At 38.4% G+C, this 27986-nt stretch overlaps 1 protein-coding gene across 1 annotated transcript; it reads right to left on the bottom strand.

Moving 5' to 3' along the window:
• Positions 1–27979, bottom strand: ACAT1 (acetyl-CoA acetyltransferase 1). Its single transcript, XM_055547797.1, has 12 exons — positions 27782–27979; positions 12958–13005; positions 11507–11624; positions 11139–11234; positions 10832–10932; positions 7337–7480; positions 6745–6895; positions 5684–5779; positions 3730–3843; positions 2828–2892; positions 888–1045; positions 1–380 (listed from the first exon to the last, which is right to left on the bottom strand). Exons 1-12 carry the CDS (start codon positions 27962–27964, stop codon positions 260–262), a joined length of 1395 nt encoding a protein of 464 aa, XP_055403772.1. The 5' UTR covers positions 27965–27979; the 3' UTR covers positions 1–259.
• Positions 27980–27986: the final 7 nt, after the last annotated feature.

Raw genomic sequence — 27986 nt, 5'->3', positions numbered from 1 at the left:
TGGTATTTCAAACAATATAGCTTTATAAGAAAAATCTGTTCAACATTATAAAAAATGTAAACAAGAAAAAACTTCTATAATCTCAAAAGGTTTTGGGATTTGATCTTTTTACCTTATTTTTTAAAAAGAGTTGAAAATAATCAAAATTTAAAAAAATTGTTCCGATACAGGCAGACTCGATTATTTTGACAGAAGTCACCCTGATTACAGCAGGCCTTTCTAGCTACATAGGGTTGTCGCCTTAGACAACAGAAGTCGTCTACAGCTTTTGGATTAGCATGGCAGAAGCACCTCCTCCTCCGTTGCAAATACTGGCAAGACCATATTCTCCTTGCTTCAACGCATGAGCCAAATGGACGACAATTCTGGCTCCAGACATCCTAGGATTAAGAAAGCATTTTGGTACTTTAATGGTTTATAGACTGTATGAAAAACCAAATTAGCCATGACTTATAGCTGAATTTAACTACTTTAACTTGGAAGACTTGTTTCAAGAATGGTTACAGCTTTTTTTTTTTTTGCCACTCTGAGCAGCATGTGGGAGCTTGGCTTCCCAATTAGGAATTGAGCCCTACCCATGGCAGTGGAAGTGCAGAGTCTTAAACAGTGGACAGCCAGGGAAGCCCCACAAAAGTCCAAACATAATCTTGAATCTTAAATTATCTTCTTCAGCATAAAACAACATTAGTTTTCAAGCAACAGATGTGACAGATCTCTGTGTTCAGAGCGGATCCTATCAGAAATGGTATTTGGCTTATGAAGGATGAGTAGGAAGAAAAAATGGTAAACCAAGAGTAACAGGCGTTATCACGAAGCAGTTTAAATTTAGAGAGAAATACAAAGATAGCCATTAACCTAGCTTTCTTTTTCTTTATGATTTTACCTACCCAATTGGATGTCCAAGAGAAACAGCTCCTCCGTTGATATTCACTTTTTGGGGATCAATCTCTAGCATTTTAATGTTTGCTAGTACGACCACACTAAAGGCTTCATTTACTTCCCACATAGTAATATCTTCTTTTTTCAAACCTGCATCTTTAAGAACCTAAATTAAAAAAAATAAATAAATAAAGATTATGTTCAGATAATTAAGTCAAAACCTACTTTATCTTCTCAAAATTCTGCAATTTTCATTTGTGTCTCCCCTGCTCCCAGCAATAGAAGTGTGGAATCTGACCACTGGATCACCAGGAAATTCCTTAATTTCTCATCTTTATTTGCATTATCATATTTCTATTTTGAAAAGAGAAAATGATTTTCTTAACCATTCCATGGATCTTGAACATTCCATGGAAAAGAACACAGAGTCTTTATTTGGGGGTCCATATTTGACATACACTCTAAGATCTACTTTACTGATTATATGTTCCTTAGTTCTAGGTTCTTTATCTGTCAAAGAAAGAGGTGTATTGTGTGTGTGTGTGTGTGTATGCTTATTCAGTCATGTCCAACTCTGCGAACCCATGGACTGTAGCCCACCAGACTTCTCTGTCCATGGGATTCTCCAGGCAGGAAAACTGGAGTGTGTTGCCATTTCCTACTCCAGGGGATCTTCCCAACCCAGGGATCAAACCTATGACTCTTGTGTCTCCTGAACTGGCAGGAGGATTCTTTACCACTGCACCGCCTGTGAAGCCCTTATCTGTCAAAGAATTACATTAATCTCTAATAATTCTTCATTGCATCCCCTAGAGTTTCTGCCTTATAAAAGGTGCCATTGGGTTATGTGGGGCACAGTTATTCAAAGCTATTGTGTCTTCACTGTGAATGATTTATTTAAAATATTATGATTTCTTTTTCTGATAGTTCCTCAGCTATTGCAGATGTTATCTTTATGCTTTTATCTTTATAAAATATTGCTAGAGCCCCTTATCTTTATAACTTTTTTGTTCTGAGCAACAAAAAAATTAACATGAAACTTTCCCTCCTCCTTGCTTTATTCTAACAGCAGGCTCAGGTAGTTTTCGAAGCTGTAGAGCTCAAACAGCTTCCCCTAGTTTCAACAACACGAGGTAAAACATGTACCTAAGTGTAGCCACTTTTTTCACTCTCAGAATCTAGCTGAGAAATATTTATCACCCCTCCTTTCCAGTGTGATGCATTCACTTTCAGAAGCTGTATAACTGTGTTGTTTTCTGAGGTCTGCCACCTCTGGACAGAGCGTCATCACTCCCTGTTGTTCCTTATCCTTTGCTATCCTATTCCCTTCTGTTTTTTTTTTTCTTTAAATCTGGATGTTACCCCCAGAAGTTCTCTCTCAGGGTGTGGCCTTCTACTTCTGAAAAGGAATATTTGCTGCAGTCTTCTGAAATCCCTTAACCCCTAAACCAATACAACACTCTGTCTTTTCATGTGACCCCTGAGTAACTTCCCACAAAGACTCAAACTGACAATTTGGAGTAGAGTTCTTGCCATCTGTAGTTTTACTCTAATACCAGCTACCAGCAGTTCCCCTCTTAGAAGACTGCTCCTTCTAAATAATGAATATCTGCTTTGAATTCTAGAACCCTGGACTCTCAACATTCCCCTTTCTCCGCCATACCAACTTCCCACTTTGTGGTTACCATTCTTGGTGTGTGAGTTCAGCATAAGGAATTCAATTATACAGTTTTTATCTGCTCCTCTGAAGATACAGTTTGTGTGTTGCTCTTTTACTTTTGTTGTTATCCTTGTTGCTTTCATTGTTTTCAGGAGAAGTGAGATTTGAAACTAAGCTACTGCTATGCTTTGGCCGATGAATAACATTTAAAATCTAAAACATGCAACCTTGGTATAAGCAAAACCAGAAATTGGCAGAATGAGATATGATCTGTTATTTTGTTCTCACCTTAGGAACAGCATATGCAGGTGCAAGTGGAAAATCAATAGGTTCTACAGCAGCATCAGCAAACGCTTTATATATATAAAAAAAAAAAAAAGTCATTAAAATCTTTTTTACAAGTACCCAAAGCTATATCTAACAACTTATATAATATGCAAAAATTTAAGTTTCCTAACCTTTGTAAAATATTTAAATTTGTTTGTGCCTTTTCTAAGATTCTGTACTTTATAAAATTATACCAATCATCTAAGCCATTGATTTTCACACACAGGAAGTTAAAGAGGGAATTGCCTCCCGGGACATTGGCATTATCTAGAGATATTTTTGGTTGTTGCAACAGGTGGAATGCCACTTATTGTAGTATCTAGTGGGCAGAAGATGCTGCCAACTAGATGCTGTTAAAAATCCTACAATGCATAGAACACGCCCTACAACACAATTATTTGTTTTGCTGAGGTTAAGAAAGCATGATCTAAACAAAACGGTATCTGTTTAACTCCTTATGAAGAAGGCAAGGCAGACTTTACAGCTACAAATATGCTTAAAGAGACTGAGGAAATGCTGAGACCACATAGTTAATAATAAATGCCAGTACTATTACATTTTTCATACTCCTAAGCTCATATTCTTTTTATTTTAACTGACAATGCCAGAGGAAAACATGTACCTTGTACTCTCCCACACATCATCCAGAAGAAAAAGATTTTTGAAAACTTTCTCATATAAATCAAATCATAACAAAAATATTAAAGGAGATTCTATCTCAATTAAAATGTGTACTAAATTATGTCAAAAAGTAAGACTTACAGATAAAAATCGTCAACTTCTATGTATTACTGAGAAAGAATCTCAATATCAAGAAGAGTTTACAGGGGTTTAAGAATAAACAAGGTCAGAACATTTTCTACCTGCTATTCTTGCCAGTGGTTTAACATTGAGCCTCTTAGCTGCATCTGCAGTCATCAGAACCACAGCAGCCGCGCCATCATTCAGTGTGCTGGCATTGGCAGCTGTTACTGTACCTGAAAGTATCAATGAGCGTGACATCAGAACATCCTTTCACACTGAATTCACTTGGGTCGATTTAACAAATTCCTACAGAATACTGACTGGGTTGCTGGATGCATGAAGATATGGATGGAGATAAGTCCTGCCCTCAGGAAACATATACATAACTAAACGTGTAAGTGTATATAACACAGTGAAAGTAAGTATGTCTTTTTATGTTAGTTTTTTGTGTTTATTCAAAGCTAGCTCAGAATGCATGCATAATGGCACTGGATGCTGCTGCTAAGTCGCTTCAGTCATGTCCGACTCTGTGCGACCCAATGGACGGCAGCTCACCAGGCTCCCCCGTCCCTGGGATTCTCCAGGCAAGAACACTGGAGCGGGTTGCCAGTTCCTTCTCCAATGCATGAAAGTGAAAAGTGAAAGTGAAGTTGCGCAGTCGTGTCCGACTCTCAGCGACCCCATGGACTGCAGCCTAACCAGGCTCCTCTGTCCATGGCATTTTCCAGGCAAGAGTACTGGAGTGGGGTGCCATTGCCTTGATTCTGGTTTATAATTCATCAAAGATAAGGGCCACTTCATGTTTTTCCTAACTCTACATCTTCCCTTAACCACAACAGAGCAGACGCTCATCCCATTTTGCAAATCAGTGTCAAAATCAGATATTTCTTCTCTACAATCACTTGAAGTTAAATGAATACTAAAAATCACTAAGCTATACATTTTAAACAGGAGAATTTTACGGTATACAAATTATATGTCAATTAAACTGTGTCCTTATAAATACCAATGAAGATACTACTATAGACTGCTGCCAAAATTATAAAAATATACTTTGGCAATATAATTTTTTTTTAGCCAAGCCATGAGACTTGTGGGATCTTATGTTTCTGACCAGGGACTGAACCCATGTCCCCGGCAGTGGAAGCACAGAGTCCTAACTACTGTACTGACAGAAAATTCCTTATAATATAAACTTGTAAGAAAATTCGTTACAATAATAAAGAAAAAAAAAAGACTGATCCACTCCTATAGCTTGCATTGAGAAATTCAGTCAGAAAAGGGGAAAGAAGTTACTTCAGATTATTATCACAGCTATATACAGCCAATTTTAAAAGCAGAAGTGACCTTTTCTCCTCGAAGGATTTAGAACCCTGGGACCCCATTTAGATAAACATTCAACATTTATTTATTGAGGACTAGAGATACAACAGTAAAAAGAGCTATCAGCTTAGTCCTCCAGAGGCTTATAGACATTTAACATAATATGTAAACTTGACTTTCATATCACAAAAAAACTTCAAGGTGAAATGCAAATGAAAAACTGAATTATATAGTCATTCTACAAGCTGTTCCAGAGGCTATATATATTCAATATTAAAAGTATTAACTGTATATAAAATAGATAACTAATAACCTACTGTATAGCACAAGAAACTCTACTTAATACTCTGTAATGACTTAAATGGGAATAGAATCTAAAAATGAATATATATATATATATATGTATAAAAAAACTGATTCACTTTGTTGTACAGCAAAAACTACTATGACACTGTAAATCAACTATACTCCAATAAAAAAATAATTTTAAAAAACTTCAAACATATACACAAAAACCAAGTATTAATTATTAAACAATTTAAAATATACCTTGGATAAATAAATGTTTTGTTAATTTCATTTGAGCCTTATACACTGAAAATGTTAAATAACATCAAGATGTTTTCTAGAATTACTTTTTAAAAATCCTTAGGCAAAAGAAAAAAGAAAAAAAAAATCCTTAGGCAGCTCTACAACTAGATATGGTATACTGACTCTTTTTTTTCATATGCTTCATTTCTTAATACTAACCATTTTCTTTTTGGAAAACTGTCTTCAGCTTTGGAATTTTGCTAAAATCAACACGTTTATATTCTTCATCTTCTTTCACCACTACATCTGGTTTACCTAAAACAAAAATCTTTTAAATTAAGTCATCTTTGCAGTAAAGACAATAATTACCTGCTCAGTAAGAAACGGTGCAAAAGGTGCCTGATAGTCTCTGCTTCCCTTTGTGTGCCCGCATACCTTATACCATCCCAAGTAAATTCCACTCAAGAATCTACCATCTGTAATTTGTTAGTATCTTAAAGAAGAGTTTATTAAGTAGCTTGATGCAATTTAAATCTTCTATTCAGCCACATCCCACTGTCTTCTCTCTTGAGCTCATTCTATATCACAGACATTCTTCTAACCCCACGGGTAGATGTCCAATGTAGACGCAGGCTGGGTAAGTTTGGTTAAGTTTGGGTCTTCCATCATTCTTATCACAGTAATTATTTCTAGAATGGAAATGTAACCTAAACCAAGTTAATGTGTCTATACTGTGGATTTATTCTGCTGCATTTGGTGAGAAGGTATCTTTCCTCTGTGACTGAGAGCCCTACAGATGGACTCTGGAGATGGAGGCAGCAGTGGAGGAAGCTGAGAGCACAAAAGCAGCACTGAGAAGCCAAGACAGCATGTCCTGATGGTGCTGCCCATTCTCTTCCAATCCCTGAGGTTCCCGGTGCTGACTGGTTGCTGCCATACATCTTTCAGTTCTGGGATAAACACCCAACTAGCCTTCTAGTAAATACCCCCTTTTTACTTCATGTGTTCAACAGTCTATCAGTTATATTAGAAAGAGTTCTAATAAATATATTTCTCAAAAAAATATGCATAGTGGAATTTGCAACTGAGTTGGAATCAGATATAAAATTGGGTTTAATTATCTCTGAACTAGCAACATTTCCCTTTACTAATTTAGCAGCAGTGTCAGTGTTTTCAGTTGAAATTTAAAAAGTACCAATTTAAAACTTAAACATAAAAAGTTTAGCAACATGTAAAGTCTATTAAAAATTACAATCTATTTTGGAACATAATCCTTCAACCTTTTACTGTAATTGTGACAGGAACAACTTCATTTCCAAATCTTCCAGCTGCCCATGCTGCTTTACTTCTGGTATAGGAATTCAGAGCGTAAGTATCCTGTTCCTCTCGTGTAATATTCAGCTTCTTTGCAGTATTTTCAGCACAGTTGCCCTGATAAAAGTTGGAATTTTTAAAGAATCTAAGTAACTCTGCAAAACTTATAAAACATTTGTTTTTTATAACATAAAACAGTGGTTAGCAGTTAAATTTAGTTCTTAAAATATACTTCTTTCTGTACTCAGTAACTCTCTCACTCACATCTCAGCTACTTGAATTAGCCCAGAAGTTGCTATTTTGAGGAGAAATAATTAAACAGTTATGGTATCCATTATTAGAAGTCAGAAAATGCACTATGTCAGTGTGGGGCAATTTATTAAAAAATTGAGCCAAACTGATATAATAAGCATAGAAAAACATTTTTCTAAAATGAATGGCTAAATCAACATTTATATCCTTCAGTTTCTGAAAAACAAACAAACAAACAAACAAACATTTTTTAACCAAGCAGTATTACGTATAGATGGCATTTCTCCACTAAAAAGCAATAATTACCATATGAATTTTATTGTAGACATCAGTTAGTCCATCTTTTACAATCAAATCTTCAAGCTGTACCCCACCATACGGTGTTGCTCCTCTGTTCATTACATAGGGGACATTGGACATGCTCTCCATGCCACCTGCCACCATCACGTCCTGCTCAGCAACACATAAAAACCCAGGGTTAATTCAAATGGTACCACTGACTTTTGTCAACCATAGTTAGGAACATCAACCCTCCACACTTGATAATTTGGGTGCAACTTCACAGTTGGCCCTTCTTATCCACGGTTCTAGATCCACAGACTCAACTGCAGTACGTATTTATTGAAAAAAAGTTGTGCATTAAGTGGACCCAGACACTTCAAATCTACGTTCATGGATCAACTGTAGTTGCAAATCCATTACACCCTTTACACAGCAACAATAGGATTCTACACGAACTTTATGAAACATCGCTATACAGTCAATATAAGAAGTACCCTCTTGACGCTGGTAAAAGGAAATGCTCTGAAATGTGTAATGATAATTAAGATCAGAATCAGACAGTAATACGAATCTTTAATGTAAAACCAGCTTCTGAAATTCTTCTAAATCCTTCATTTCACTGACACTGCCAAAAATATAATCTCAGTTCTCAGAAATAATCCTACTTCCTTGATTGTGATCCTCCTCATCAACTCTTTCCAAACAGCTATAATAACTTTCTAACTTGGTCATCTGACAGAAAGCCTTTCCTTGCATCCAAGTGTCATCTACACTCATCTGAGTCATTCTGGCTAGACTAAGTCTGGTCATTCCACTCTGTAAAGGACTCCCCAGCATAGTATATAAGACTCTTTACAATCTGACTTTTCACTCCCTTTCCAGTCTCATGCCTGGACCTACACGAGTGGAGGTCATACAGAATTGTTTAAAGGTCTTCAAACAGACTTCTCTGGTGGTCCAGCAGTTAAGACTCTGCACTTCCACAGTAGGGAGAATGGGTTCAATCCCTGGTTGTGGAAATAAGATCTCACATGCCGTAAGGCCGAGAAGGAAAAAAAAAAAAAAAAAACAAGGTCTTCAAAGATACCATGCTAATTCACACATCTCTGCACTTCTGACCTATTCACCAACAAGAAAAACACTGTTATTTCCTTTAAAACTAATGAAGACACAGACCCTTCAACCCAACAAATCGGTTGTCAGCCACTTTCCCTGACTACCTTCTTCTATCCCTTTTTTTTCCCCCTATCCGTTTTTGAAACAGTCTCCCTTCCTTCTGTCGTGGTCCCCAATTACTGTGTATTCCTCTTATTAATAATATTACACAGTATTGTAGCTATATTTATATGTCAAACCTTTTCACTAAACTAGTGAGGCCTTTCTGGCTCCTCTGAGGCCAGAAACTTTGTCATATCTATTTTTATGTAGCTAGTGCCTGGCATACATAGAAGTTTAGTAAATATTAATCAACTAACCTGTAATTACAGATCAACAAGAGAAAATTCATTTGCATTACAAAGGCTAATTTGAAACAAAGTTTAATATAAAAGATTAATGTAAACATAAAATTAAAACTAACGTTATATTCTCACAATCTTTAATCAGGAATAAAGACAAACAGAAATTCCGTACCAAAGAAACCTAAATATTTTGCCTATTTTGAAATATGGAGAGTCTCAAATAGTTCTCATATAAGTTTTATTCTGTTATCCTGAAATACTGAGTATTTCCTGGGGATGATGAAAGTAAGTGACGGAAATCATTATCAGTTCTACAGTATTAAATAAAATTGATCATTAGATAATATTCAAAATAAGGCAATTCCTAATGTTCCTCTAAGTCAGATAATTTTAAAAATACAGATATGAATCAAGAATATTAACTAAAAGCATTTGCTAGAGAACCACAAAAGAATCAACTGAGACAAAATTATCCTTGTCATTCAGTTTTCAAACACCTAACAATCTCATGACCATTTTCACCCACTGGTTTGACTAGGGTTTGGTTTGGTAATGCCTGATGTCAGTGTTACCTTATGTATAAGCAAACAAGCTCTCACAATCTTTGGACAATATGTAACTGGTATAACTTTTTTATGGAAAGTATTTGCAAATATCCAAATTTTTAAATCTGTGACTCTGAAATTCTCCTCTTAGGAATTTTTCCAAAAGAAAGACCTACACATGATAAGATTTTTTAAAATGTTTTATTCACCTGTCTCCAGTGAATGTCCACATGTAATTCCTCAGCTGATGACAGGCAATGCTAGGATTTGAAATTAGTCTGGCTCCAGACTTTCTGTTCTTAACCACTACATTATAATGTTTAGTATAGTGAATTAAGAGTTGATTTAAGTATTTATAAGTACACAAAGATACACGCATAGGGGTACTCTCTGGAGCATTATTTAAAACAGAGAAGAACTGGAGACAACCTAGATATCCATTCAGTAAGGACCCCCAGAATATATTATACTTGTTCAGTTCAGTAGAATACTATCTCAGGTGCTAATAAAGAAAGATCTCCAAGATACTACATGAGGCACAGAATCTAAGCAACTTGCCCAAAGTTTCTCTGCTCTTAGGTGGCAGAATATACAAGAAAGTGATGAATAAATTAGACACTTAAAGCAGGGTAAGAAGAAAGATTTTTCATTTTATAATTTTCTATACCGTTTCAGTTTTTAGCATACATATCAGGTATCACTCTTTTTTTTCCCCCCTCTGCCTTGCCCTACAACTGGAAACAAAGCAAGGGACGAGTAATAGCAAGGGTATGCAAAACTGTGATTGTTATATATATATAAGAAATGATCTGCAGACACCTCACAACTGGTTTTATCTTGGTGGATTATGCCCTGATAGGCCAGAACGCACTGCACAGGGACAGGGACACCTGTTTTCTAATTTAAGCCCTGTAACTATGTTTGTAGTCATCTCAACCTCTTTCTTCAACTGAAAAACAGGCTTGGATCTGATAAACTCTTAGTTCTATGAGTCTAGGTCTAGTCTCCTGACGCAACATACTATTTGCTGAGCAGCCCTATCTCTTGCCCAGTCTCAAACAAAATCAAAATCATCAAGGCCAATAGAAAGCTGCACAATTTTACAGCCAAACCTGGACGCGAGGCATTACAAATCGGTCATCAATTCTGGGCTCAATCAATGATTTGATCCCCAGGGTAAGCACCTTATTCTCATTTATAATGAAAGCCCTTCTCAATCTAGCAAATACAACATTTATGATGTCTTAAATCCCCCAGAATCTCTAAGTGAAAGGGGGCACTAAAACATCCTAGCTGGAAACTACTTTCAATACGAGACACTTCAGCTATCATTCTAACCTCTACTTCAAATGGAACTGGCAAATCCAAACACTCCTCAGTGTCTGAAACAACACAGCAACTGCACTTACGAGAAAGACTTTCACCTCTAAAGTATGAATATGTTTAGGTTTTTAGTGTTTTCTTAGCACTGCATATTATTTTAATTATAAAGTGGAAAAGAAGGTATTTCTTACCTGATGTCCACACATAAGATTCTGAGAGGCCATCATGATGGCTTTCATTCCTGAGGCACAAACTTTGTTTACAGTGGTACATGGAGTAGAAATAGGTAAGCCTAAAACCAATATAAATCATACTTTTGAAAAACAGATTCTTTTCAAATACAACTGTGATAAAAATAGAGCATGTTAAACCGTAATCTGAAACATTTCTTTGGCGAATATAAGTCTATTATGCATTTATAGTCTATTTAAGCTGAAATGACCTCCATTTCGTCATGTCAAACATTCAAGTATAAACGCAAAAATGTATTCCTAGTACCTGCTCCCAGCACTGCTTGCCTTGTAGGGGCCTGTCCTTCACCTCCTTGTAGAACATTGCCCACGTATGCTTCTTTCACTTCTTCTTTTGGAATCCCTTTTTTTAAAAAGCAAGAAACATTTCCATATTTTATTCAACTCAATAATTAGTAATTACCTAGTAAAGTACATGACATTATATAGCAGGAATGGTTTTTGTCAGTTTTGAGTTTTATTACTAACACTGCAGTCCAAGGACTTCTTTTCAAGAGAATTCAAAATGCATTCATTAATTCATTTCTAAGTGTTATGTATATAGTAAGTGCAAAATAAACATTTGCTCCAATGAATCACTATCCTCTCAACACAAAAAGTAAAGCAACTACTGACCTGCCTTTTCAATGGCTCCCTGAATTGCAATGGAACCAAGTTTAGTGGCTGGCAGAGAGGAAAGACTGCCTAGAAAGGATCCAATGGGTGTTCTTGTAGCACTTACTATGACCACTTCCTGGCAAGACAGAAGATGGTAAAAATTATTACAGTTAAATATTTTATCAAAATCATCTTTCATAAATAAACATGATTCATAGACATATTATTCAAGAAACAGACTTTTATGAATGTCTAATTATTCATCAAAGATGAAAATAATCTCAGCATTTGAACAGCACTAAAACCAGTATAATGCTAGTACTTTATGACTTAAAACCTAATAGAAAACTAAGACAAACCAGTACTAAAATAGGCATAGACCAGAAGCATAAGTTTCAATTCTATTACTTAGTCAAAATTTAAGAAATGAATACTTTACCCTTGTGAACTGCGTAATAAACAATCCTAATTAATGGGCTTCCTCACTGAAAGGAAACTCTAGGCTAGGAATTAAGAACCTGCATGCTAGTAGGGGCAACACCGCTTAACTGGGACACAGCCAGAGCCATGAGTTCTTTGTATTTTATTTGTGACTTGGCTGCACTGGGTCTTTGCTGCTGCACACAGGCCTGCTCTAACTGCGGTGAATGGGGGATACCCTCGGGTTGCAGGGCTGGGTTTCCCACTGCAGTGGCTTCTCGTTGCAGAACACGCACTCTAGTGCATGCGAGCTTCAGTAGTTCTGGCACATGGGCTGACTTGCCCCACGGCATGTGGAATCTTCCCAGACCAGGGATCGAACCCTTGTCCCCTGCATTGGCAGGTGCATTCTTAACCAGTGGACCACCAGGGAAGTCTCACAGGCATAACTTCTTAAACTATTAATAAAACAACATAAAATTGAAGAAAAAATAGATAAAAGCTCTCTTAAACACTGCAAAACACTATTTTAACAATTCTCTCCTTACACTTGCTTTCTACTTTCTCTTAAATACATACATACATACATAATTTATCATATATAATAAGAGAACCATTTCCTACATTCTGGTTGGAGGTTATTACTGTCTTTTTAGGAATCCTTATGAAACAAAGAGAGGACCCTTCAGAAAGTATTAGGTGACCAAGTAATGGTTCTTCTTGTCTAATCTCCAGCTCATTCAGCATCTTTCTTCTAGTATCTTCCATGTGGCCTCTGCAATGTACCAGTACAATATACTAGGGGTCCCCGAGAGTAAAGGAAGAACACTGCCTAATTTTAGAGAAGGCTGTTTACAGTAGACAGTGATCGGGGAAGAAGCAGAAATTATGCAGGGCACTAGATCTAAAAAATTTTATGGTAATAAGGGAGTTTGACTTACTATTTCAGTAATTAACTATCAAGTTGACACTCACCTATACATGCAGTAAGAATATGCAGTTTTTAATTGACTACATTTCCTTTAAAGCACATTTAAATTTATACTTACATTCAAAGTGGGTTTTGATACATAACTTCGCTCCGCATACCTTATTTCCTGTAATATAAATATCTGTTATGATGTAAAAAGTATTAATCTATATCACTTTATATTACTCAGCAATGGGATTATAGTAATTTCTTTTTTATGCATTATACCTTTATTTCTAAATTTTCCAGTTAGCATATATTACTGTTGAAATTTAAATATTACTACTTTTGCAATACTCTTACCTGATTAACTATTCATTGGAAATGTATGTTTTAACTTCAGATAATTTTATCATATTAAAGTTTCTAATCCTTTAAGTATAAACTTTATAAAATGTAATTTTAAATTAAATCTGAGTTCTAAATTAAGTAAGCCCAAATTGGGCTGCTGCTTATATAACCTACTTATACTAAAAGATTTGAGCACATTATCTGTGACCGAACTTTGAATTAAGTTTCTACTTGTAGTAAACATGCCAGTCATTGTCTTTCCAACTACACCCTTTACTCAGAGAGTCTGGGAGGGACAGCCCTAAGTACCTACAGGGTGATTCCCATCCTCCTCCCACTGGCCAGAGCTGATGGACCAAAAACGGAATGAACTACGCCCCATTTCAAAAATGGAATGAACTAAGCTAGCACTCTGAGAAACCTGATCATCTGGAGGATGGGCACTGGAAGTGAAAGGGCCAAGGGGCTAGAGTTAGTTAGCAATGCCACGTAAAAGCAGAGGTTATAGTAAAGAGAAAAGCCATGAGTAACCAGAGAAGCAAGGAAATGTAACATATACACTCAGAAAGGAAGGAAAGACCATGGCATATTATAAGAGACAAAACAAGGCAACCTAGTTAATGATTTTCTAGATAGGCTTCCACACCAAGGCCAGCTTCACTTTATTTCCTAATTTTGGATGTCCAAGAGCTTACCTAGCGTATATCTTCAAATAAGCCACTTTCTACTTAGCTAGTGGGGATATTTTTCCTTGCAATCAAAGAGCCTTTTCTAAACCACTTTAAAGTTTCTGGTTCTCTTTAACTAAGTTCCCTGGGCCTCTCCACTTTGCCCAGGATCCCATTTCAGTTGCTCTTTCAAAGGTGCCATTCTTCAGTTAACCATTCCCTCTTCCATCATTCATCCCCTTTACTCCTCAACTATTCTTCAAGCACAGCAATAGTCTCTGGCTCCTCCCAACTAAAAGAATTAAAGACAAACAAACTTCTCTTAACCCAGAGTTCCACTGAGCGTTCACCCCATTTCTTAGCTCCTCCATACAAGAGAAGTTTTTTAAGTTATCTAGAATTTGTCTCCTGTCATCACCTCCTATTTACTATTCAACCCACTCAATCTGGCTTTTATCTATCCTACTGTTGGCGTTGAGCAAGATTAACAATATCTGGATAGCAAAATCCAACCTGGGACTCACTTTTCTTTCTTGGGAAACACCCACAGTGATTAAGAGCCTGGGTTTACCAGCTAAGTTTTCCCTTTTTTTTTTTTAATTGGTAGAAAATTACTTAAAGATATGTGTTGGTTACTGTCATATAACCATGCAAATCTGTCACAATGACATATATATGAGTGAGTCTCTTGAGTCTCCCTCACTTCAGTCACTCAGTTATGTCTGACTCTTTGCGACCCCACGGACTATAGCACACCAGGCTTCCCTGTCCATCACTAACTCCTGGAACTTGCTCAAACTCATGTCCATCGAGTCGGTGATGCCATGTAATCATCTCATCCTCTGTCGTCCCCTTCTCCTCCTACCTTCAACCTTTTCCAGCGTCAGAGTCTTTTCCAATTAGTTAGTTCTTCACTTCAGGTGGCCAAAGTAATGAAGTTTTAGCTTCAGGATCAGTCTTTCCAATGAATATTCAGGACTGATCTCCTTTAGGGTGGACTGGTTGGATCTCCTTGCAGTCCAAGGGACTCTCAAGAGTCTTCTCCAACATCACAGCTCAAAAGCATCAATTATTCAATGTTCAGCCGTCTTTGTGCTCCCAACTCTAACATCCATACATGACTACTGGAAAAACTGTAGCTTTGACTAGACAGAATCTTTGTCAGCAAAGTAATGTCTCTGCTTTTTAATATGCTGGCTAGATTTGTCATAGCTTTTCTTCCAAGGAGCAAGAGTGTTTTAGTTTCATGGCTGCAGTCACCATCTGCAGTGATTTTAGAGCCCCAAAAAATAAAGTCTGTGACTGTTTCCATTGTTTCCCCATCTATTTGCCATGAAGTGATGGGACAGGATGCCATGATCTTAGTTTTTTGAATGTTGAGCTTTAAGCCAGCTTTTTCACTCTTCTCTTTCACTTTCATCAAGAGGCTCTTCAGTTCCTCTTCACTTTCTGCCATAAGGGTGGTGCCATCTGCCGATCTGAGGTTATTGATATTTCTCCCGGCAATCTTGATTCCAGCTTGTGCTTCATCCAGCCCGACATTTCACATGATGTACTCTACATATAAGTTAAAAGAGCAGGGTGACAATATACAGCCTTGACGTACTCCTTTCCCAATTTGGAACCAGTCCATTGTTCCATGTCCAGTTCTAACTGTTGCTTCTTGACCTGCATACAGATTTCTCAGGAGACAGGTAAGGTGGTCTGGTATTTCCATCTCTTGAAGAATTTTCTACAGTTTGTTGTGATCTACACAATCAAAGGCTTTGGCATAACCAATAAAGCAGAAGTAGATGTATTTCTGGAATTCTCTTGCTTTTTCTATGATCCAATGGATGTTGGCAATTTGATCTCTGGTTCCTCTCCTTTTCTATATCCAGCTTGAACATCTGGAATTTTTCAGTTCACATACTGTTGAAGTCTATCTTGGATAATTTTGAGCATGACTTTGCTATCATGTGAGATGAGTGCAATTGTGCTGTAGTTTTAACTTTCTTTGGCATTCCCCTTCTTTGGGACTGGAATGAAAACTGACCTTCTCCAGTCCTGTGGCCACTGCTAAGTTTTCCAAATTTGCTGCCACATTAAGTGCAGCACTTTAACAGCATCATCTTTTAGGATTTGAAATAGCTCAGCTGGAATTCCATCATTTCCATTAGCTTTGTTCGTAGTGATGCTCCCTCCCTTGAGTCTCCCTCCCCTCCCCTTATCCCATCCTTTGACAAACTGAGAAACTGAGTATTCTTGAGTGTTAACCTTGGTTTTCTAAAATACTCTGCACAAGTAGTTGTGAGAATGAAATGAGCTAATATGTATAAACCATTACCCAAACCCTTTTTCTTGGCTTCCATCTTAACACAATCTTGTGGTCCACCTCTTATTTCTCCAGTTATTTTTCTCAGCCTCCCTATCATTCCCTTTCCTACCTCTAACTGCTGGAATGTCCCAGGGCTTTGTTCCAGGCCCCTTTTCATTTTCAAACTTCACTGTCTCCATAATCATATCTAGCCCCACGGCTTTAAACAGCAATTATGTCCTGATGATTTCCAAATTTCTATCTCTAGTCCTGACTACTCAATTGACCTCCAGACTCATATATCCAAGTGCCAACTTGATTAGCCTGATTTTACTGTCCAGCACATGGCTCTCAATTGCCACGCTAGAACACTAGTTTCTTTCCAGTATTTCCCACCTGAGGACATCACATTACAATCTGCCCAGGAGCTAAGCCAAAAACCTAAGGACTCACCCTCCATCTGTGCCTAATACTCAGAGATATTCTATCACAGGTACTGTCAATACTGTGTCTAAAATATACCTAAACTCTTCCGCTTTACTTCATCTGCACAGCCACCATTTCTTGCCACTGTAACAGCCTCTACTTCATTTCCTGCATCCCCAATTTCCCTTCTTCAGTGCATCTAGTTTTTAAAACGTAAATCAGGGAGTTTCCTAGAGGTCCAATGGTTAGAACTTGGCACTTTCACTGCTGTGGCTCAGGTTCAATCCTTGATCAGGGAATTGAGATCCCAAGGGAACTACCATCCCATAAGCTGCATGGTACGGACCAAAAAGCAAAATCAACACACACACACACACACGTGCATGCAAATCATAAATCAGATTGTATCATTCTCCTGGTTAAAATCCTGTGATAGCTTTCCACTGCCCTTGGAATGATATCCAAAGTTTATCCCTTACTCTACAAATTCCTGGCTCTTGGAACTGGAGCTCCTGATGACCTGGATGGTATGATCTGGCTCCTGACTTTCTTTCCATCCATACCACTCTTATTCTGTGCCAGCCACACCAGCCTCCTCTTTGTTCTGAACCCATTTCCACCTCAAGCTCTTTACATTGTGTCTCTACCACTTAACAATACTTCTCCAGCTTGCCTTGCCTGGTTCATTTTTGTTCTTCAGGATTCGGCTCAAACAACACAACCACACAGTACCTCTCCCTGACTACTTTTAAGTCAGCTTCTATTTCAACATGATTATTTCCTCAAAAGCACTTCTCATACTGTGTAAATACAAGGTGTACATATTTATTTTCTCTCCACATAATACAAGAATCCTCTCTTCTGCCTTCCTGGCTCACTGTTATATCCTTGTCAGTTGGCATAATGCCTAGGGCTCATTAAGTATCCCAGGAATGGCAAAATTACAGTAGGATCAAGACACATGATGAATGAACATGGCCGCTTAAATTTTATTTGCATGTCACAATCATCTTTCAAGGACAGCTCATCTGCTCCAAGCACTCTAGAGACCACCCCTGACAATGCAGGCAGGCACTTCAACCTTAGCTTCTGCAGCACGCCTAAGCATGCTCTATTTTCCCGAAACATATAATTCCCTCACTAGCCTAACTGTCTCCCTATCAGCCTGTGAGTTTCAAGAAGAGACTAATTTTATTTTTTTATCCCAATGATGACAAGAAACACTTTTAACAAATAACAAAGTCTGGTCTTACTAGCACCGCTGAAAACCATTTCAGGTAGGGTAAGTACATTTTGAAGTCAACAAAATGGGATAATAAGTTACAGAATGAGGGCCTGTTTCACATAGGATGTTCAGAAAAGGGCTCTCTGGAGGTGTCACTGGAGCTGAGAAATTGAATATTAAGAGAATCGGCCTGGGAAAAGTCTAGGGAAAGAGCATCTGAGGCATTAGGAAGAACTAGGACAAAGGCCTTGAATTAGGAACAAACTTGACACATGCTAAGTAGAAAAAGGGGACTAGTGTAGTGGGAGCCACATACTCAAGAGAACACACAGTCTGGCTGAGACTAAAGAAGCAAGCAGTGACCAAACAGGGCCTGAGAAGGAGTCTGGACTCTAGTCTGTGTAACAAGAAGCCACTGAAGGCTTTACTATTATAAAAAGACCACTCTGGCTGAACTGTACAGAATGACTGTAGGAGCAGGAGTAAAAAGGGAAAGGAGACTGGGCAACAGCTCATGTGGCAAATGCTAGGGAGGTCACAAGTGGGGTGGATACAAACAGATGGATATGGAGCATGTTTTATATACAGAACAAGCTAATGGGTGGGTATCATTATTCTTATTTTACAGGTAAAGAAACTTAAGCACTGGCAGGTCAAGTAACCTGCCCAGAGTCACAGAGCCAACAAGGTGCAGACATGGGATTTCAAACCCAAGCAGTATCACCCTATTATGGATATATATGGTTTACATATACATACATATGATAAAACATGGTCCACTGCAAAGGGAATGGCAAACCACGACAGCATTCTTGCCTTGAGAACCCCATGAACCGTATGAAAAGGCAAAAAGATAGGACACTGAAAGATGAACTCCCCAGGTCAGTAGGTGTCCAATATGCTACTGGAAAAGAGCAGAAATAGCCCCAGAAAGAATGAAGAGGCTGAGCCAAAGCAGAAACAACACCCAGTTGTGGATGTGTCTAATGGTGAAAGTAAAGTGTGATGCTATAAAAACAATATTGCGTCAGAACCTGGAATGCTGGGCCCATGAATCAGTGTAAATTGGAAGTGGTCAAACAGGAGATGGCAACAGTGAACATCGACATTTTAGGAATCAGTGAACTAAAATGGACCAGAACGGGAAAATTTAATTTAGATGACCATTATATCTACTACTGTGGGCAAGAATCCACTAGAAGAAATGGAGTAGCTCTCAACAAGAGTCATAAATGCAGTATTTGGGTGCAATCTCAAATATGACAGAACCATCTCTTCAATATCACAGTAATCCAGGTCTATGCCCCAACCACTAATGCTGAAGAAGCTGAAGGTCTTCCACGAAAACCTACAAGGTTTTCTAGAAATAACAACAGCAAAAAAAGATGTCCTTTTCATCATAGGGGACTGGATACAAAAGTACGAAGTCAAAAGATATCTAAGGTAACAGGCAAATTTGGTCTTGGAGTACAAAATGAAGTAGGGCAAAGGCTAACAGAGTGTTGCCAAGAGAATGTTCTGGTCATAGCAAACACCCTCTTCCAACAACACAAGAGCAGACTCTATACATGGACATCACCAGATGGCCAGTACCAAATTCAGATTGATTATATTCTTTGTAGTCGAAGATGGAGAAGCTCTATACAGTCATCAAAAACAAGACTGGGAGCTTGACTGTGGCTCAGATCATGAACTCCTTATTGCAAAATTCAGATTTAAATTGAAGAAAGTAGGGAAAACCACTAGGTCATTAAGGTCTGACCTAAATCAAATCCCTTATGATTATACAGCGGAAGGGACAAATAGATTCAAGGGATTAGATCTGATAGACAGAGTGCCTGAAGAACTATGGACAAGGTTCCCGACACTGTACAAGAGGCAGTGATCAAAACCCACCCCAAAAAAAGAAATGCAAAAAGGCAAAATAGTTGTCTGAGGAGGCTTTACAAATAGCTGAGAAAAAAAGAGAAGTGAAAGGAAACGTAGAAAAGTAAAGATATATCCACCTGATTGCAGAGTTCCAAAGAATAGCAAGGAGAGACAAGTAAGCATTCCTAAGTGAACAATGCAAAGAAATAGAGGGAAACAATAGAATGGGAAAGACCAGAGATCTCGTCAAGAAAATTAGAGATACCAAGAAAAAATTTTATGCAAAGATGGGCACATAGAAGATAGAAATGGTATATAGACCTAACAGAAGGAGAAGATAATAAAAAAAGGTGGCAATAATACACAGAAGAACTATACAAGAAAGATCTTAATGACCCAGATAACCACAATTGTGTAATCACTCACCAAGAGCTAGTCAAGCTAGAGTGCGAAGTCAAGTGGGCTTTAGGAAGCATATCTACGAACAAAGCTAGTGGAAGTCATTGAATTCCACCTGAGCTATTTCAAATCCTAAAAGATGATGTTGTTAAAGTGCTGCAGTCAATGTGCCAGTAAATTTGGAAAACTCAGCAGTGGCAACAGGACTGGAAAAAGTCAATTTTCATTCCAGTCCCAAAGAAGGGGAATGCCAAAGAATGTTCAAACTATAGCACAATTGCACTCATCTCACATGATAGCAAAGTCATGCTCAAAATTATCCAAGATAGACTTCAACAGTACATGATCCAAAAAATGCCAGATGTTCAAGCTGGATTTAGAAAAGGCAGAGGAACCAGAGATCAAATTGCCAACATCCGCTGAATCACAGAAAAAGCAAGGGAGTTCCAGAAACACATCTACATCTCCTTTATTGACTAGGTTAAAGCCTTTGACTTTGTGGATCACATCAAATTGTGGAAAATTCTTCAAGAGATGGGAATACCAGACCACCTTACTTACCTCCTGAGAAATCTGTATGCAGGTCAAGAAGCAAAAATTAGAACTTGACATGGAACAATGGACTGGTTCCAAATTGGGAAAGGTTTATGTCAAGATTGTATATTGTCACCCTGTTTTTTTAATGTATATGCAGAGTCCATTGTGTGAAATGCTGGGCTGGATGAAGCACAAGCTGGAATCAAGGTTGCCAGGAGAAATATCAATAACCTCAGATATGTAAATGAGAACACTGTAATGGCAGAAAGCAAAGAAGAACTAAAGAGCCTCTTGATGAAAGTGAAAGAAGAGAGTGAAAAAGTTGGCTTAAAACTCAACATTCAAAAAACTAAGATCATGGCATCTGTCCCATCACTTCATGGCAAATAGATGGGGAAACAATGGAAACAGTCACAGACTTTATTTTCTTGAGCTGCAAAATCACTGCAGATGGTGACTGCAGCCATGAAATTAATTAAAGACACATGCTCCTTGGAAGAAAAGCTATGACCAACCTAGCCAGCATATTAAAAAGCAGAGACATTACTTTGCCAACAAAGGTCCATATAGTCAAAGCTATGGTTTTTCCAGTAGTCATGTATGGATGTGAGAGTTGGACCATAAAGAAAGCTGAGCTCCAAAGAATTGATGCTTTTGAATTGCAGTATTTGAAAAGACTTTTGAGAGTCCCTTGAACTGCAAGGAGATCAATCCTGTCAATCCTAAAGGAATTCAGTCCTGAACACTCACTGGAAGGACTGATGCTGAAGCTGAAGCTCCAATACTCTGGTCACCTAATGTGAAGAACTGACTCATTGGAAAAGACCCTGATTCCAGGAAAGACTGAAGGCAGGAGGAGAAGCGGAGAGCAGAGGATGAGATGGTTGGATGGCAGCACGGACTCGAGGGACATGAGTCTGAGCAGGCTCTGGGAGTTGGTGATGGACAGGGAAGCCTGGCGTGCGCAGTCCATGGGGCTGCAAAGAGTCAGACAGGACTGAACTGAACAGGGTCGTGTGCTATGTGTGCTTAGTTGCTCGGTCACGTCTGACACTTTGCGACCCCACGGGCTGCAGCCCGCATGGCTCCTCTGCCCACGGGGATTCTCCAGGCAAAAATACTGGAGTGGGTTGCCATGCCCTCTTCCAGGGAATTTTCCCTACCTGTGGATGGAACCCAGGTCTTCCATATTGCAGGCGGATTCTTTACTTACTGAGCCACCTGCGAAGTCCTATGTATGCAGGATCATACACATCAACAATGACCTTAAGTGTAAATGGGTTAAATGCACCAACCAAAAGACACAGACTGGCTGGGTGGATAAAAAAAATAAAACCCATATCTATGCTGTCTACAAGAGGCCCACCTCAAACCTATGGACACTTTCAGACTGAAAGTAAGGGGCTGGGAGAAGGTATTTCATGCAAATGGAAATCGTAAGAAAGCTAGAGCAGCAATATTCATATCCGACAAAATAGACTTTCAAACAAAGACTGTTATAAAAGACAAAGGACAGTACATAATGATTAAGGGTTCAATCTAAGAATAAGATATAACAATTATAAATATATAGGCACCTCAATATGTAAGGCAAATACAAACAAACATAAAGGCACAAATTGATAGTAACATGATAATGGAGTGGACTTTAATACCCCAATTTCATCAATGGACAGATGATCCAGACAGAAAATCAATATGAAATTCAGGCCTTAACTGACACTTTAGATGAATTAGACTTAATTGATATTTATAGAGCATTCCATGCAAAAGCAGCAGACCACTCATTCTTTTTAAGTGCACAAGGAACATTCTCAAGGATTGACCACATGCTGGGCCACAAGGCAAGCCTTAGTAAATTTAAGAAAACTGAAATCATATCAAGCATCTTTTCTGATCACAACACTATGAGATTAAAAATAAACAAGGAAAAAAACTCTAAGAAACACAAACACTTGGCAGCTAAACAGTATGCTACTAAACAACCACTGGATCACTGAAGAAATCAAAGAAGAAGCAGCAAAACAAAAACACCTAGAGACAAATGAAAATGAAAACACAATGGTCCAAAACTTACGGGATGCAGCTAAAGCAGTTCTAAGAGGGAAGTTTAGAGCAATAAAATCTTACCCCAAGAAACAAGATAAATTTCAACTAAACAATCTAACCTTATATTTAAAACAACTAGAGAAAGAAGAACAAACATAAAGTTAGTAGAAAGAAAGAAATCATAAAGATCAGAGCAGAATTAAATGAAATAGAGACAAAGAAAACAATCTCAGAGATCAATAAAACTAAAAGCTGGTTCTTGGAAAGGTAAAGAAAATTTATAAACCATTAGCCAGCCTCATCGAAAAAAAAAAAAAAAAGGGAGAGGACTTAAATCAGAATAATTAAAAATGAAAATGAAGCTACAGCTGACTCCACAGAAATACTAAGGGTCATAAGAGACCACTATAAACACTGTATGCCAATAAAACAAACACTTGGAAGAAATGGACACATTCTTAGAAAGGTACAGTCTCCCTAAGATGAACCAGGAAGAAACAGAAAATATAAACAGGCCAATCAGAAGCACTAAAATTGAAACGATGATTAAAAACCTCCCAACAAACGAAAGTTCAGGACCCTACAGCTTCACAGTTGAATTTTTATCAAATATTTAGAGAAGAGTTAACACCTATCCTTCTGAAAGTGTTCCAAAAAGTTGCAGGGGAAGGAAAACTTCCAAACTCATTTTATGAGGCCACCATCACCCCAAAACCAAAACCAGACAAAGATACCACAAAAAAGAAATTTACAGGACAGGATCACTGATGAACATAGATTCCAAAATCCTCAACAAAATACTAACAATTCATATCTAAAAATACATTAAAAAGATCATACACTGCGATCAGAGATCATGATCTCTGGTATCCATCCGAGAGATGTAAGGATTTTTCAACATCCCCAAATCAATAAATGTGATACACCACATCAACAAATTGAAGAATGAAAACCATATGATCATTCAGTAGATGCAGAAAAAGTTTTTTATTTCATCACCCATTTATGATAAAAACTCTCCGGGAAGTGGACATAGAGGCTATACACCTCAACAGGCCAGATATGACAAATCCACAGGTAGCATCACACTCAGTGGTGAAAAGCTGAACACACTCCCTCTAAGACCAAGAACAAGACAAACATGAAAAGCACACTTTGATTCAACATAATTTTGGACATCCTAGCTAGAGCAATCAGAGAAGAAAAAGAGGTAAAGGGAATCCAAACTGGAAAAGAAGTTAACCTGTCACTGCTCGCAGATGACAGAATACTATACATAGAAGATCCTAAAGATGCCATCAGAAAACTACTAGAACTCATCAATGAATTTGGTAATTGCAGGTTACAAAATTAATACACAGAAAACTGTTGCATTTCTATACACTAATAACAAAAGATCAGAAAGAGAAACTCAAGAAGCAATTCCATTTACCATTGCATCAAAAAGAATAAAATACCTAGGAATAAAGCTACTTAAGGAGACAAAAGACCTGTACTCTGAAAACTATATGATGCTGATGAAAGAAATTAAAGAAGATATACACATATGGAAATATATACCCTTGTAGTGGGTTGGAAAAATCAATACTGTCAAAATGACTAATGCCCAAGGCAATCTACAGATTCAATGAAATCCCTAACAAATTACCTATGACATTTTTCACAGAACTAGAAAAAAAAAAATCTCAAAATTTGTATGGAGACATAAAAGACCCCAAATAGTCAAAGCAATGTTGAAAAAGAAAAAGGGAGCTGGAGGACTCAGACTCCTAACTTCAGACTATACTACAAAGCTACAGTCATCAAAACAGTATGGCACTGGAATAAAATAGAAATATAGATCAATGGAACAGGACAGAAAACCCAGAAATAAATAAGCCCATGCACCTATGGTCAATTTATCTATGACAAAGACGATTCTACACAACGTTGGAAAGAATCTCCTCAACAAAGGGTGCTGGGAAAACTGGACAGTCACATGTAAAAAAATGAAATTAGATCATTCCTTAACTCCATACACAAAAACAAGCTCAAAATGGATTAAAGACCTAAATGTGAAACTGGACACTATAAAACCCCTAGAGGAAAACATAAGCAGAACATTGTCTGACATAACTCACAGAAACATCTTTTTTGATCCGTCTCCCATAATAATGGGGGAAAAAAGCAAAAATAAACAAATAGGACCTACTTAAACTCAAGAGCTTTTGCACAGCAAAGGAAACAATAAATAAAATGAAAATACAACCCACAGACTGGGCGAAAACATGTGCAAGTGATGTGACCTTTAAGGGATTAGTCTCCAAAATTTACAAACAGCCTAGGATGCTTAAAAATAGCATCAAAAAAACAACCCACTCAAAAAATGGGAGACAACCTGAATAAACATTTCTCCAAAGAGGACAAAAAGATGGCCAATAGGCACATGAAAAGATGTTTAATGTTGCTAGTTATTAGCGAAATGCAAATCAATACTATAATGAGATATCACTTCACACCAGTCAAAACGGCTATCATCAAAAAATCCACAAACAACAAATGCTGGAAAGGTTATGGAGAGAAGGGACCCCTCCTTCCACTGTTGGTGGGAATGTAAATTGGTACAGCCACTATGGAGAACAGTATGGAGGTTCCTTAAACAACTAAAGATAGAACTACCATATGCCCCTCCAATTCCACTGCTGGAATTAATGATCCAAAAGGATACGCGTATCCCAGTGTTCACTGAAGCACTGTTTACAATAGCCAAGACATGGAAGAAACCTACATGTCTGTCAACAAAGGAATGGATAAAGAAGATGTGGATATGATAAAATGATAAAATGGATAAAGATATACAATGGAATATTACTCAGCCATTAAAAAGAATGAAATAATGCCATTTGCAGCAACATGGATAGACCTAAAAGTCAGTCAGAGGAGGAGAAATATCATATGGCATCCCTTATACATGGAATCTAAAAATAAACTATACAAATGAAGTTACTTACAAAACAGAAAGACTCAGAGACTTAGAAAACGAATTTATAGTTGCAGGGGGAGGGCGGGAGAAGATAGATAGGGACTTTGAGAAGGTCATGTACATACTGCTATATTTAAAATGGATAACCGACAAAGACCTATTGTGTAGTACATGGAACTCTGCTCAATGTAATGTGCCAGCTTGGATGGAGTGGGCTTTGGGGGAGAATGGATACACCTATATGCAATGCTGAGTTCCTTCGCTCTTCACCTGAAACTACCACAACATTGTTAACTGGCTATACCTCAATACAAAATAAAAAGCTTAAATTTAAAAAAAAAGAAAGAAAGAAAATTAACTTGGTTCAAAACAGCAAGGCAGGAGTTTAAAGGAGGGAATAATCAACAGTGTCAAGAATACTGGAGTGGGTTGCCATTTCCTTCTCCAGGGGATCTTCCTGACCCAGGGATTGAACACCACGTCTCCTGCACTACAGGCAGATTCTTTACCGACTGAACTACCAGGGAAGTCCCACAGAGTTACCAGGGAGGCCCCATCAACACTGTCAAATATAGTATAAAGAAAGGTCAAGAAGAAGAAACACAGGAAATGAAAAGCACTGGTATCCTTCAGTTGAGTAGTACAGAAATCAAACTGCAGAGGTTTAAAGGGAAATGGATGTAAATAAGGGTGACAAGAAGGGTGACAAGGAGGACTACTCTTTTGACCATAAGAAAAAAGCAATTCCAGTTGGAAAGCAAAAAGCTCTGTTTAAGTCCATAAAAGTTTGTTGCCGATTAAGGGAGACCTGTGTGTTTTCGAAGGCAAACGAGAAAAAGCCAGTTAATAGGTTAGAGATTACGTTTCATTCCACAAAATGGCACAGAATACTGAAAATCCTGTTAAAACAAACTGTATCTCCATGCTTCAGTAAATGACCACTTAATTAAGTAACAAATGAACACCACAAATCACACACTATATTATCTTCATTTTTCTCATCAGCAACATTTGTTTGATTTTGAGCTGTTAATTAAACTAAGTTAAGAAGGTTCTGCATTTCGTTTATGTTTTGTTTTTTACAAACTTACGTACCTAGTTTTCACTTAATTCACCTAGTAAACTCTGGTTTGAAACTCAGGATGTGCTGACTTCTATTATCTCAGTCACCCAGGATTAATTTTAGACTCTTCCTTTTCCGTTGGTTCTCCATTCACACTCTGCATTTGACAAGTTCTACATTTATTCTTTCACAATCTCTTGTGATTTTCCCTCTTGCGATTTTCCCCCACTTCTATCGTTCTAGACCTCTAACTATGACAATAACAAAAATATAAACGGTCCTCATTGACTTAAGTCAAATTCAAACTCTTAACAATAGAACTAGATTTCAAACTTGACTGCTCCAACCAAACTAGAAAAGTCACGCCTCACAACCACACCCTGAAATTCTAGACCTACTTCTCGGCTTTTGCCAGACCCCAAACCTGTGGTGCAAGCTAGCTTGCTCTGATGGATGGAAAACAGTAGATTCTTCCAAGGCTGTCACTCCTGTGTTTCTGTTCTGGCACAAGAAGCCAGAACAGAAACAAGGCTCTGGACGCCCTTGGTACGTAAGCGCTCAGTTCAGTTCAGTCGCTCAGTCGTGTCCGACTCTTTGCGACCCCATGAATCGCAGCACGCCAGGCCTCGCTGTCCATCACCAAGTCCCGGAGTCCACTCAGACTCACGTAAGCGCTACACATCAAGAAACCGAGGAGCCATTTATTTTCCCTAATAGGTCTGAAGTTGCTCCGAGTTGACACATCGATTTATTATCACTCTGTAAGCCCAAAATGACTACCTACGGCATGAAATTAAAACCTCTTGACAGTAACGTTCACAAATATGTTTCGAAAAAAAGCTGGGAAGCAGTTTTACCGGACTTCGCTACCCTTCAGGCAAGGTCGAGACCAAGCCCCGGACTTTCTGCCCATCAAAACACCTTCCCGCTTTGACACTTGAAAGCGATGTCTACACTCCGACAGGGCCGCGGCGAATGGAAACGCTGCGTAGAAGCCTGCGCTTCTGGACGCGAGCGCAGGGGGCGGGGGTCTTCCCGAGGCCCGCACTGAAGGCTCCTTCCGGCCGCGGGCCCGCGGCCAAGGCCTCGCGAGGCGAGTCCCACCCAGCCCCTCTCACCTGCACCCGCCTCTGAAGCAGGGGGCCGCGCCGCAGAAGGGCCGCTAACACAGACATGATCTCCGACCTCTCTCTCTGAAATAGAAGTGCAGGCCTGCGCGGCGCTGCGCGACCCCGACTCAGCTCCTCCCGCTGCGCCGCCTCTTCCAATAGCAGCCTCGGACCGCGACGGCCGGCGGCCATTGGCCGGCAGCCGAGGCGGGGT

The sequence above is a fragment of the Bubalus kerabau genome, chromosome 15 (genome assembly GCF_029407905.1).
Source record: "Bubalus kerabau isolate K-KA32 ecotype Philippines breed swamp buffalo chromosome 15, PCC_UOA_SB_1v2, whole genome shotgun sequence".
In the NCBI taxonomy this organism is placed as follows: Eukaryota; Metazoa; Chordata; class Mammalia; order Artiodactyla; family Bovidae; genus Bubalus; species Bubalus kerabau.
The sequence above is the reverse complement of the archived record's forward strand: the minus strand, read 5'-3'. Positions and strand labels throughout refer to the sequence as shown.